This window comes from Eumetopias jubatus, unplaced genomic scaffold, assembly GCF_037043125.1.
Source record: "Eumetopias jubatus isolate StellerSeaLion01/CBP00866 unplaced genomic scaffold, mEumJub1_p1.0 scaffold_8, whole genome shotgun sequence".
NCBI classification, from domain to species: Eukaryota; Metazoa; Chordata; class Mammalia; order Carnivora; family Otariidae; genus Eumetopias; species Eumetopias jubatus.
Genome location: NW_028274814.1, coordinates 97,453,812 through 97,467,719, shown reverse-complemented (window position 1 = coordinate 97,467,719; position 13,908 = coordinate 97,453,812). Strand labels below are relative to the sequence as shown.

The 13,908-nt window shown below is 35.2% G+C and overlaps 1 protein-coding gene across 2 annotated transcripts in view; it reads right to left on the bottom strand.

Annotated features, from left to right (window-relative positions):
- TBC1D15 (TBC1 domain family member 15) overlaps nt 1-13,908 on the bottom strand; it is an 82,718-nt gene that overhangs the window by 49,411 nt on the left and 19,399 nt on the right. For both annotated transcript variants that reach the window (XM_028110909.2, XM_028110908.2), the window contains 3 exons: nt 5,960-6,058; nt 5,360-5,434; nt 1,234-1,372 (listed from right to left, as the gene is read on the bottom strand). In XM_028110909.2, the coding sequence (XP_027966710.1) occupies nt 1,234-1,372; nt 5,360-5,434; nt 5,960-6,058 (313 nt within the window). The remainder of the gene's footprint in view (nt 1-1,233; nt 1,373-5,359; nt 5,435-5,959; nt 6,059-13,908) is intronic.

The following is a 13,908-nucleotide window of genomic DNA, read 5'->3' as shown; positions in this document are numbered from 1 at the left end:
ATGACCTGAGCCGAAGGCAGATGCTTAACGACTGAGCCACCCAGGCACCCCAAGAAAATGTCTCGTTAACTTTCAATAATTGCTAAATAAAGACTCTATAAGTCACAGCGCATGGCCAAGTCATATAAGCAGTATTTACATCTGTGGTTTTTTGCTAAACTACACAGCTACACACAGGTCCTCAGTTCTGTACATTAAAATCAACAGGACAGCATTTAAAAAACACAAATATCCAGTTTCCATCCCCAGAGTCTGATTTAATTCATTGGGATGAAACACAGGCATTAGTATTTTTTAAAAAGCCTAACCTACCCAGGTTATTTCAATGTGCAGCCAAAGTTGAAAACCACTAATCTAAGAAGACGTTTATTGTCAGATTATGCTCTTCTCATACACGTAATGCTTCTTTCTTTTATGAAATTCTGAAAATTCATTCCTTTGTTCTTTCCTATAGCCTGTCACTTTCATTTTCAAGGATTCAGTGATATTAGGCAACAACAAACAAAAAACATATTCCAGCCAATTGTGGCCAGCTTTTCTGAATCTGGGAAATGAGGATAAATCATAAACTGAGACTAGAATGAGTAAGACATTAAATGTCTTTTTAGTTATAAAACACTAATCAATAAGGAAAAAAATTTTAACTCTGTACAAGTATTTATTATTTTTAAAAGAATCACAAATAACACATCATTAGTATATGTGTTCTTTCAGGCTGTTAGCTTGGCTCTTTTTTGTATCTACATGTAGATAATCATCACACAGAAACACAGATTTAAATATATACATGTAGTATATAAAGGAGAACAGTCACTGAATATATATTGTAATGAGCTGTGAAGATATCAGTAAGCACTGAAATTAGAACAGTATGGTTTAGTGGTATACTCCATCTCCCCCTGGTGCTTTAGGACGAAACAACATTTTTTTTTTTTAATGCTAGAAGAATGTGCATGAGAGACATCTAAAGCAATTTTTTAAAGTGTTTCTATTTTCTGCCATGAATAACTACAAAACAGAACACGTATTTTTAAAACCTTTTTTTTTAAATAAAGTCACAACCAACAAAACAAAAAGAGAGACGAAGAGGGAATATAACTAAAATATGAGTTCTATGTATTAAAGCACCAAATCATCCTTGTGACAGAGAAACACTAAAGAATTTTATTTGCACTTTTATTTTTATTATATTGTAGCATATCAGTTTAAGATTTCAAAAGATTTAATTCATACCTCCATTGGTATGTGGCTTCTTTTTAGACGGAACTGTATTGACCATGTCCCACTCTGCTTCATAATTGTTCAGATGTTCCGATCCCCGATGACCTCTTTCCTTTGGGGCCTGCGTCCACTCTACAACTGAACTGGAGTCCTAAAAAAAGTGTAACATATGAAATATTTAGGGACTAAAACTAGAATTTAATTTCAATTAACAATATATTCTCAACTTCTACATAAATTAAGTTTGGAGATTGTGACAGACATCACTGGTGGAAAAACCAACCACTATTTCCTATCCTTTACTTTCTTGTTTATCTTTACCTGCCACCCACCCCATCCCTGCCCCCACTTCTCCACCTACCCCCACATGCTCCCCTCCACAAAAAAAAAAGAAAAAAAGAAAAGCCTGCCCAGATTCCCTTGCAGTTAGGGTTGCCAATGAAATAAAAGCAGAGGTCAACTGCAGGGCTTTTGGAAATGCTTTTGCTTTCCTAATAAAAAAGCCTCATCCCTTTCCCCTTTCTGCTGCTTTGAGTGTAGCTATGACACCTAAAAATACGGCAGCCATGTTATGACTGTAAGAGAAAAAACAGGAGAATCACTCCAAACCTGTAGATTTGTAGTTATTTGAGGAAAATAACCAATGGTGGCTATTTTATTTAAGCCACCACTGGTTGCATATTTCTCAGTCAAAATTAGCTAAGAGCTACAAATAACATATCTACATGTATAATTCTAAAGAACTTAATATTTTAAAAGAGAATAAAACCAAATGTCTAAAATTCAATATTAATAATTTAAATCAAAATATTAAATTCCTATACTATAAAAAGTAGCACACCTAAGTTAAAGAGAAGCAAGACTGGATGAAAGTGTTTTCAAAATATATGGCAGACAAAAGAAACATCCAGAATACAAAAACAACACCTACCAAATTATTTAGAAACTGGCAAATATCAAAACAGAAAAACAAGCAAATGGTATGCACAAGCAAGTCAAAGAAGAAATATGAAGCAACAAACATAGGAAGATGTCCAACTTCAGAAACAATCAAAGAAAAGTAAGTTAAGGGGCACCTGGGTGGCTTAGTTGGTTGTGTCTGACTCTTTGTTTTGGCTCAGATCAGGATCTCAGGATCCTGAGGTCGAGCCCCACATTGGGCTCACACTCAGCATGGAGTCTGTCCAAGATTCTCTCTCTCCTTCTCCCTTCTCCTTCCTCCTCTGCCACTCCCCTTGCACATGCATGCTCTCTTTCTCTCAAATAAAATCTTCAAAAAAAAAAAAAAGGAGGCATGCCTGTGTGGCTCAGTTGGTTAAGCATCTGCCTTCGGCTCAGGAGGTGATCCCAGGGTCCTGGGACTGAGCCCTGCAACAGGCTCTCTGCTTGGCAGGGAGTCTGCTTCTCCTTTTCCCTCTGCCCCTTCCCCCCGCTCATTCTCTCTCTCAAATAAATAAAATCTTAAAAAAAAAAGAAGAAGAAGAAGAAGAAGAAAAGGCAGTTAAGATGAATTTCAATTTTTTGACCCATTCAAGTAAAACATAAAATAGGAAAGACAGTGTAAAGACATAGTATCTCACGCTACTGATGACAGTGCTAATTACTACTGACTCCAAAATGTCAATATAGCCATTACTTATTAAAATTCAAACTATGGGGGTGCTTGGGTGGCTCAGTTGGTTAAGTGTCTGCCTTTGGCTCAGTCATGATCCCAGGGTCCTGGGATCAAGACCCGCATCGGGTTCCCTGCTCAGAAGGAAGCCTGCCTCTCCCTCTGCCTGCCACTCCCCCTGCTTGATCTCTCTCTCTCTCTCTCTCTCTGTCAAATAAATAAAATCTTAAAAAAAAAGATTCAAGCTATACATGTGTGTCATTACAATAATTCTCTTTATATTATCCACTCTAGAGAAATACTCACACATGTACACAAAGAGGCATATGTAACAATTTTCATTGCAACACTGTAAAAATGAAAAACTGAAAATATCTTAATACCCATCAGTGAAGGAATGAATAAACAAACTAGAAGGTAGCCAAGGAAATACTAAGCCATAGTTCAAAAACTGATATATGTTAATATTTATTTACTCTTAAATAATAGTAAATTAAACAAAGAAGCTGCAAAACAATGTTTGCAGTATAACCACAGGTAGCATATGCAATTACAAACAGAGGAAAAAACTAGGTCTAGATAGATCGATAATAAAATATGTACAGATTAAAGTCTGGAAAGATACAAACTAAACAGGGACAGTTAAAGGACAAGATTCTAGTCAAGCAAGACTTCAATTTCTATTGTTTCTATTATTTGAATATTTTTACAAGAATGTATTCATATATTGCTACTGTAATTCTTTTTAAAAATGGAAAAAGGAAAATTTGTAGGAACAGAAACATATTATAAAGGCACAAGAAAAATTAAGAAATAGAAACAGACTGAAAAATAGAGAGGAAAACTGAATGAATGAAATCAATGTGGAGAGCTAAGCAGCATCTACAGAGCCCCACCAGCACAAAGGCTTGGAACTGGTTGATCAAATACTTCTGGAAATTAGAATAGAGGTCAAGCTAAAAAGAAGAGTACTAACAAAAGTCCAGAAGGGTGGAGGGTTATTCATTAGAAAAAATAAAACAGATTATTTCTGGATTAGGAGAAACCAAGCACAGTGAACAAAGGGATAACACATTGAAAACAAGAATTAATTAAAAGTTCATCTACAGGGGCGCCTGGGTGGCTCAGTCGGTTAAGCATCTGCCTTTGGCTCGGGTCATGATCTCAGGGTCCTGGGACTAAGTCCCACATTGGGCTCCATGCTCAGCGGGGAGCCTGCTTCTCCCTCTGCCTGCAGCTCCCCCTGCTTGTGCTCTTTCTCTCTCTGACAAATAAATACATAAAATCTTTTAAAAAATAAATAGATGATAGAAAGATAGACATAGATATTTTGAGAAGAAATGTAGAGAACTGAGTCTGAGTTTCAGGGTGAATTAGAGATAAAAAAGAAATCTCTACCTTCCATAGTGAGTCAACACACAATACAAATGGCAAATACATAGTTATCATCCCAATCATCATCCACAATCCCACTCTTGGGTTTTTAAGAGAAAAATATATATCCACACAGAAACTTGTGTATGAATGTTCATGTCAGCATTATTTATATTAACCTAAAAATGAAAACAACCCAAATGTCCACCAACTGATGAATAAACAAAATGTGGTACAGTAGTTCCCCCACCCCTGACTCCATATCCATGGTTTTTCTCTTCCACAGTGTGTTACCCAAAGTCTGTTACCCTCAGTCAACAATGGTCCATCCAGAAGCAGATGATCCATCTTCTGACAGTACTTACATACAGTTAGTAGCCTAATATTACTTCACAATGCCTACGTCATTCAACTGCCTAATTTATAAATTAAACTTTATCATAAGTACGTATAGGAAAAAACATAGTATGTATAGGATTCAATAGTATCTGTGGTTTCAGGCATCCACTGGGGGTTGGTCTTAGAATGCATCCCCCATGCACAGGGAGAGACTACTGTATTTCCATAAATGCAATGTTGTTCAGCAGGCAGGCAAGAAGAAAGGCAAGAAAGAAAGCAAGAGAGAGAGAGAGAAAAAGAAAAGAAAGAAAGAAAAAGAAAAGAAAAAGGAGAAAGAAAGAAAAAGGACAAACGAACTGAGAGGTGTTATAACATGGATAAACCCTGGAAACAACAGGCTAAGAGAAAGAAGCCAGTCATGAAAGATCACATATTGTATGATTCCATTTAGATGAAATGACCACAAGGCAAATTCTCAGAGATGAAAAGTAAATTAGTGGTTGCAAGAAGCTGAAGTTAAGTGGGAATGAGGGGTGTACTACGAAGAGGTAGTTTCTTTTTTAGGAGTAATGAAAATGTTCTAAAATTAGATATTGGTGATGGTTACACAACTCAATATACTAACACCACTGAATTTATACACTTTAAAAGAGTAAATTTTATGGCATATGAATTATAGCTCAAAGATGTTGCTTTAAAAATGCCATTCCTTACACTGGAATGAATAAATGAATACAAGAATGATGAATGAACAACAAAAACAAAAAAATAAAAATGGCATTCCTTTAACCACACCCTTTCTTTCTTAAGTACCTTTCCAGCATAGAGAATACTAGAAGAATCTAAAGCATCATCCAATGGTCTCCAGTCCACTATTACTTCAGCATCCTAGAGAAAGAAATTATGGACTATATTTACTAGTCAGCAATATCTTACATTCTTAGTTACCTATTTTTAATTCCCTGAATGCAAAATGAAATTTTTAAACCCTTAAATATTAGCATTTTAAATGTGCAGTATCACAAGTAAACCACCATTTGACAATAAATGTTACGTACATTTTTAAATTCTGCTTATTTTTCATGACAAAAAATTTGTAATACTGAAACTTTTACATAAGTTTTTAATATTCCATGCCATTTTATGGGCTTATCTAAAGTATTTTTTTCCTGGGGTGCCTGGCTGGCTCAGTCACTGGAGTATGGGACTCTTGATATCAAGCTTGTGAGTTTGAGGCCCATACTGAGTGTAGAGATTACATATTTTTCAACATCATTTTCATGTTAAATTTATAACCACTGTTCAATTACATAATTTCACCTTACACATGAAATTCAAACTTACTGATAATGCCCCAAAGATAAACCACTGCCATAAACAATTATTAAATAAAATCACTTACTAAAAACATACCTTTTCTAACACACGTAATATTCCTGAAATCAAGCTGTCTTGATCATTGGTCTTTCCACAAGATGAGTGAATATAGACCCCTTCCTGTTCATATATAATCTGGAACAACAAAAAAAGAATCACAGCATTATTATTCAGTTAGATTTCAACATTTGTTAAAAAAATTATGTATTTTCATATAATGCCTGAACCACATTTCTGATTATTTCATATATAAACGTATTATTTTAAAAATACCATTTAGGCTTAAGAGCACTTCAAATTAAGATAAACTGGAAGGTAGTTTGCTGTATGGAAGTTTGCTGGTTTAGTGATAATCACAATCTTGATCTTCTCTATAAACAAAGACGTCACACTAATTGCTAATGTGTCTCAAGTGAATTCCACTTAAAATACATTTTTAACAAACGTTAAGCAAAATACTGGATTCAAACTGAAAAAGGCCACGAAAACATTCAATAAGAACAGATGAAATACAATAAGGAATCAATGCTAACTATTCCTAGAACAGCACATGTTTTACAGTAAGATCATTTCAGTGTGTTTTTGTAGCACAGCAGCACAGAAATTCAGGGAATAATATGGGAATTTTAAGGAGTAATGATAAGGACTTCTAGGAACGATTAAAGTAGTTCATGCACACAAATATTTACTGAGTGCTTCTATATGTAAAAGCATGCAAAAGACTATAGTTAAATAGATATGATTAAGACATTGTCCTGAAAAATATCCTGTGGGAATATAAGGGAGACTGAATCTAATTCCTGAGTAAACTGAACCATGTAAAGTCTTATCTTCTATTAGCATAATGTTATAAATTTAAGATTCCATTCCTGGGGCCCATTTCAAACAATTAATTTTTTTTTTCATTATGAAAATAAGAGAAATAAAATAATCACTTTGAGACCTAAGTACTTTTCACATACAGAAGTTTGGAATAGAGTGTAAGTTTCTATTTATGTAGACCTCTTTTTTTTTTAACTCCAGGATAATTAACAGTTAATTCAACAATTAACATAGTGATTCAACAATTCTATACATTACTCAGTGCTCATCATAAGTGTACTTTTTTCTTTTTTAATTTAAATTCAATTAATTAACATATGATCTATTATTTGTTTCAGGGGTACAGGTCTGTGATTCATCAGTCGTATATAATACCCAGTGCTCATTACAACACATACCCTCTTTTAACCGTCTTCCCCTCTTTCACCCACCCCTCACCCACTGGTTCTCTGGTACTCACCAGTTTGTTCTCTATATTTAAGAGCCTTGTTTCTTTGTCTCTTTTTCTTTGTTCATTTGTTTTGTTTCTTAAATTCCACATATAAGTGAAATCATATGGTGTCTTTCTCTGACTGGCTTATTTCACTTAGCATTACACCCTCTAGATCCATCCATGTTGTTGCAAATGCCAAAACTTCATCTTTTTATAGCTCAGTAATATTGCATTGTGTGTGTGGGAGGGTGTATATCACATTTTTTTAAAGATTTATTTATTTATTTATTTGACAGAGAGAGACAGAGCAAGAGCATAAACAGGGGGAGCAGCAGACGGAGAGGGAGAAGTAGGCTCTCTGCTGAGCAGGGAGCCCAATGTGTGGCTCAATCCCAGGACCCTGGGATCATGATCTGAGCCAAAGGCAGACGCTTAACCGCTGAGCCACCCAGGTGCCCCCACATCATCTTTATCCATTCATCTATCAATGGATACTTGGGATGCTTCCATATTTTAGCTATTGTAAATAATGCTGCTATAAACATGGGGATGCATGTATCCCTTTGAATTAGTGTTTTCATATTCTTTGGGCAAATACCCAGTAGTGGAATTACTGGATCTTATGGTAATTCTATTAATGTTTTGAGGAATCTCCATACTGTTTTCTACAGTGGCTGCACTAGTTTGCATTCCCACCAACAGTGCACAAGGGATCCTTTTTCTCCACATCCTCGCAAACACTTGTTGTTTCTTGTGTTGTTGATTTTAGCCATTCTGACAGGCGTGAGATGCTATCTCATTGTGATTTTGATTTACATTTCCCTGATACGTGATGATGAGCATCTTTTCATGTGTCTCCTGGCCATCTGTATGTCTTCTGGAGAAATGTCTATTTGTGTCTTCTGCCCATTTAACTGGATTATTTGGTTTCTTTGGTGTTGAGCTGCATAAGTTCTTTATATATTTTGGATACTAAGCCTTTATCAGATATGTCATTTGCAAATATCTTCTCCCATTCCATAGGCTGCCTTTAAGTTTTACTGATTGTTTCCTTTGCTGTGCAGAGCTTTTTATCTTGAGGTAGCCCCAACAGTTTATTTTTGCTTTTGTTTTCCTTGCCTGAGGAGACATGTCTAGAAAAATGTTTTTACAAATGATGTCTAAGAAATTACTACTATGTTTTCTTCTAGGATTTATATGGTTTTAGGTCTCATATTTAGATCTTTAATCCATTTTGGTTTTATTTTTGTGTAGATTTTAAGAAAATGTGTCCAGTTTCATTCTTTTACATGTTGCTGTTCAGTTTTCCCAACACCACTTGTTGAAGACACTGCCTTTTTCCCAATGCATATTCTTGCCTCCTCTGGTGAAGCTTAATTGACATGGGTTTATTGCTGGGCTTTCTGTTCTGTTCCACCCAACTGTGTGTCTATTTCTGTACTAGTACCATCCTGTTTTGATTACAACAGCTTTGCAGTATATCTTGAAATCTGAGACTGTGCTATCTCCAATTTTGTTCTTTTTCAAGACTGCTTTGGCTATTCGGGGTCTTCTGCGGTTCCATACAAATTTTAGGATTATTTACTTTAGTTTTATGAAAAATGCTGTTGGTATTTTGATAGGGATTGCATTAAATCCGTAGACTGCTTTGAGTAGTACGGACATTTTATATTTACCATCTCACTATTCAGAATATCATGGGGACCAACATGCAAGAGAAGCACCTTCACAACCCATCACCATCATACCCTAGTTACGAATGTAAATGGGTATGCATCTTCCTGTTTTTAACTAACATTTATGGAATACTTATGCACCAGGAACTCCACATGTTATAGCTTAATCCCCCTAACCCTAGACCACAGGCTCTATAACTGTATCCTACTACATCATTAGAATGGAAAGTCCATTTGTGTTAATGAGAAAACTGAAAGAGAGATTAAATAACTTGCCTAAGATCGTTGATGCAAATAGTAAGGGATGGTTAAGAAGCAGTGTGGAGATTAAAATCCAGGGAGTCTGATACCAGAGAACTGTGCTCTTGGCTACTATGTTATAAAGTACATTACTTGTACTGTTATTCCCGTGTTACGTTAGTCACTAGTGATATGAAGTTATATGTCAGGAAAAGAGTCCTTCTAGTAATCAAGATCACCAGAGAAATTCTGATCTCAAAAACCCAAGATGGCCTTCATTGAAATAGTCGTTAAGCACCAGACCAGCATTAAGCAGAAGGCAAAGACTCGGGACAGCACAAGTTGGGGAGCAGTAGAAGACAATTCTATATTGTTTGCATAAAGATAAAAACTTTTAAAGTACACAGATTTATTCACACATGTGCATAAAGATATACTTAAGACTATTCACAGCACTGTTATTTATAACATCAGGTGGGGTAAGGGACGAAGGAAAAAAGGAAAGGGAAGTTATGAATCTAGATATCCACACAGGGGAAATGATCAAATACCTCCTGGGATAGTCATTCTATGGGGAATACTATTCAGGAATTAAGAAAGGATGTGATAGATTAAATGAACAAACAAACATGGAAAAAACTGCCAATTATATGTAGTATGATGACATTTATATATTTTTTTTAAAGCTTCTATAAATTGCTGTAAAATACCCAGAACAAGTTCTGGAAGGACACACTTTACGCTGTTAACAGAGGTTACTTGTGAAAGAGAATGGGATATGGAAAGGCTGAAAGAAAACTGTAACTGTCTATGTTGATGCCTCTAACGTACTCGAATATTTCAAAGCTAAAATACAGTTACACATTGCTTAGTAATAAAAAATAATTTTAATAAGTAAAAAAGGAAACTGCAGAAGTATAAACTATAACCTTTCCAGACTTCAATTTATCAATTTTCAAAACAAGGGGTTAAACTAGATAATTGTATCTGGGGCCACAATACAAAGTACTGAAAGGTTAAGGGAAAGAAATCCGTTAAAATCTCAAGCTTTAGTGAAAGAGAGATCAGAGACATGTCTGGAAACTACATGTTAGCATACTTTCACCTAAGTCTCAGCTAAAACAATAATCAAGAGCTTCATAGTTCTCCCATCACCTGGGTGGCTCAGTTGGTTAAGTCTCCAATTCTTGGTTTCAGCTCAGATCATGATCTCATGGATCAAGGATCAAGCCCCACATCAGGCTCCCTGCTCAGTAGGGAGTCTGCTTGAAATTCTCTCCCTCTGCCCCTCCCCCCAATAGAAAAAAAAGAGCCCCATAGTTCTTATAGTAGAAAAAAGGACACTCATTTGCCCAGAAAAGTTTCGTATCATTAACAATGCAATCTAAAATTCTGTGATACTATTAACACTAAACAGACTCTGGAACCTTAATAAAGTAAGTGAATCCTAAAGAACCAAATAAAACACTTTACCTAACTGAAGCACATAAGAAGAGTTCCTTAGTCTTTCTTACCCATGCATATATTGGTCAAATGTTGCCTATTCTCTTTTTCATTTAAGAAAAAGTTGGGTTTCCTAAGTAATTTCACTGAGAAAATATTTAAAAAGCATTAAAGTACCAGGCACCTTACAAAAAAATCCAAGCTGCATTCATTCTGGGTTCTGTCCTGAACTCTTTAGCACTTTTTGAGGAACAAATTACACGTCCAAAAATCCACAACTCCAAACCCAGACTTGTACTGTCTTTAGAAAGCAGTCATGTTCAGCTTTCTAATTTGAAAGGTGTGATGTTAACCAATACAAATTACTAATCCTGCCAGAAATAGAATGAAATTAATAAACTTACCTTCCCTGAGCTCCTAAACCTTATGAAGTCTTATGAGACTTAAAGGGACTAAACTAGTTGCATCAGTACATAATTTACTTCAAACAGTAAACAACTAAATGATAAGTTTTAACTATTTATTGTTTTCAAAGCACTCCGATCTTATTTAATTCTTAGAGCCAAATTGAATGTCTCAGAAACAGACTTTATTTCCATCTCCATCTTACAGAAGAATAAACTGAGACACAAAGCTGTTCAGTGACTTTACTCAAGACCACATGCACACCAAAGAAAGGAGTGGATTTCAGATTTCCCAATACCTTCATCCATTAAATTCCAACTGTTACTGCCTGAAGAAACTACCAGAAAAATTTCACATGCCTTCCCTAGAGGAAAGCAGTTTCTGAAATTGCTTAGATGTAGAAAATAATGCTGCTTAGGACTAAAAACAATTTTTAAATGTCTTTCATTTATAAATCAATGCAGCAGCTAACTACTTAATAATGTGGCCTTTAAACAAAAATCTTTGGTTTTCACCCATCTGTAATTCTAAATATTATACACAAAAAGCTAGTACTCTCTTTTATATCATCTTGGTTTGAATCATTCATTTTAATATAGTCCTTCACTCTATTTTTGCGGGAATGATTTTACTTATTTTTTTATTTACAGCATATGTCAGTTCATCACTCCAGCTTCTGAGTACACGTGCCTAATAAAATACAACTTTACAGGTATCAACTACCTTCAATAGCTCAAAACACAGAAATAAAAGTCCAACTAAAATTCTGATCTTACACAATATAAAAATGGTATTTCTTCTTCATTAGACTCTATAAGTGAATTGATTCCTGAAGAGTATCTTTCTGCCATAGGACGTTTTGCTTCCTATCTTCATCAATAGTAATAATTAGAATTTGAAAAGCTATCTCCAAGCTTGTTTGATATGAAAAATTATTTCGCTACAGGGAATAATTATATCAGGAATTTCATCTGAGGCAATACATTTAGTAAAACAAGTTTCCAATTTCTTTACTCTGGTGTTGTTCATAATTTCTAACGCAAAATAAAAAGAAAACTTAAATGTTATTATCAGCATGTAATATTCTATTACGCATTACTTTACACGGCATTTGTATGTTATCACATTTGATCCTCATAACACAATTACATATGTGTTATCATTCCCGCTTTGTAACTGAGAAAAAATGCAAGGGAAGTTAAGTGATTTGATCAAGGTTGGGGTTGAGATCCAGAAATCTGCTCTGACAAGTGTTATTTGTCCAAAGGGTACACAATGACAAGCCAATCAACATAAGGTACAGTATATAAAAATACTAGCAAAACTATTCCAGTATACTATAGCCCATGTTCCAATCTGAAGAAGTCAGCAATTACCAATGCTGTGAACATGAGTAGGTCCTCTGTGCTACAGGAAGGAAAGAAAGGACACCAGCAATGCCTCTCTTTCTACTACCTGAGATTTGAGACAAGATGAGTTCATATGCATAATAGGAAAAAAATGTAAGGCAGAAAGAAAAACAAGAAAAAATCATATTCCAATGAGGTAAAGGGGAATGAAAACTAATGTCAGGAAATTGGCAAATGGTATATTTGCTGCTGAAGCAAGCACAGGAAGCTGGGAATGTAAAGCTAGGAGAAGAAAAAGACTGGGACAAAAGTCTGCACTACTAGAGATGGACAGCATGTTCGAGACTCTTGAGTTATCCACACCAAGCATCCCAAATAGGAACACAATGTACAGGCAGTAAACACATCCCATGACTGCTACCCTAAGGACACAGGCACTGACTGTAAAAATTTAACAGCCTAATCATTTCTCTAGCATGCATATCTGAGATACTGTAAAAAGTCTATGTCAGATTCTCCAAGCCTAATAACTTACAAATTTGATATTCTACAACAGAACAAATTATATGGCAAAAACACATCTGTGATACATCTCTAATGAAGATACAAATGGTGCTTTCACTTCATCTTCCAGTTTATTTGGCAGGGAAAATAAAGTATGAAAACTGTACACAACAGGATATACAGTTGTCAAAATCAGGATTTGGGTGGTTTGGGGTAGTTTTGGGTTTTGGTTTTGGGACCATGACTCCTGTATGGTTCAATTTCTCAAAATCAAGAAATACCGTGTTTGCTGAGGAATTTAAAATGAAACAGGAGAATAAACAAACTATCTAAGGAAAAATAAATATCAAATACCATAAAAGACAAAAGGTGCAAGACTGAGGAAAAAAAAGAACTGAAAGAAGTATCCAGTAAAACTAAGTAGAGAACATAAAAGAAGAATTTAAATACAAACAAAAAAAGACAGGACAGCAGTGTTTAAAAAATGCTAGTACCAATAACGAAATGCAAGAAAGTACTACAAAAGTTAGGACAGTGGTTACTTGGGGGAAAAGGGTACATGGAAGATCTTCTGGAGTGGCTGTAAAGGTCCATTTCTTGACTGAAGTGGTGGTTACAAGGATGTCTGCCTTATGAAGTTATAGAAGTAACATTTCTCTGTAAATAAGTTTTGTTTTACAACCAAAATGCTAAAAATCACTGGTAAAAAAAGCAAAATGTGCAGTTTTACAAACAATTTAAACCAAATCTCATAGGTAGTGGAGGAATACTGTCAGACGGAAATCATGACATGAATTCAACAATGAAATGACATACACTGAGAAAACTAAACAGAAGGACACATCAAGCAGATCTGAGGGAATAGCACCACCTATCACTACACATACCAACAAAATAAAAGGAAGAGGAGGAGAAAGAATGTTATCTTTACAGAAATTATACACAGACTACCAATGAAATGGGGAAAAAAGATACTTTAATATCAATTACAAACTGGCATAAACCCACTCTAGAGGTGATGATGACCTTCAGCTACCCAAATATCTACTGACATTCTCTAAACACTTAGCACCTGATAAAATTCTTGAATGTCTTGTTGACAACATCACCTCT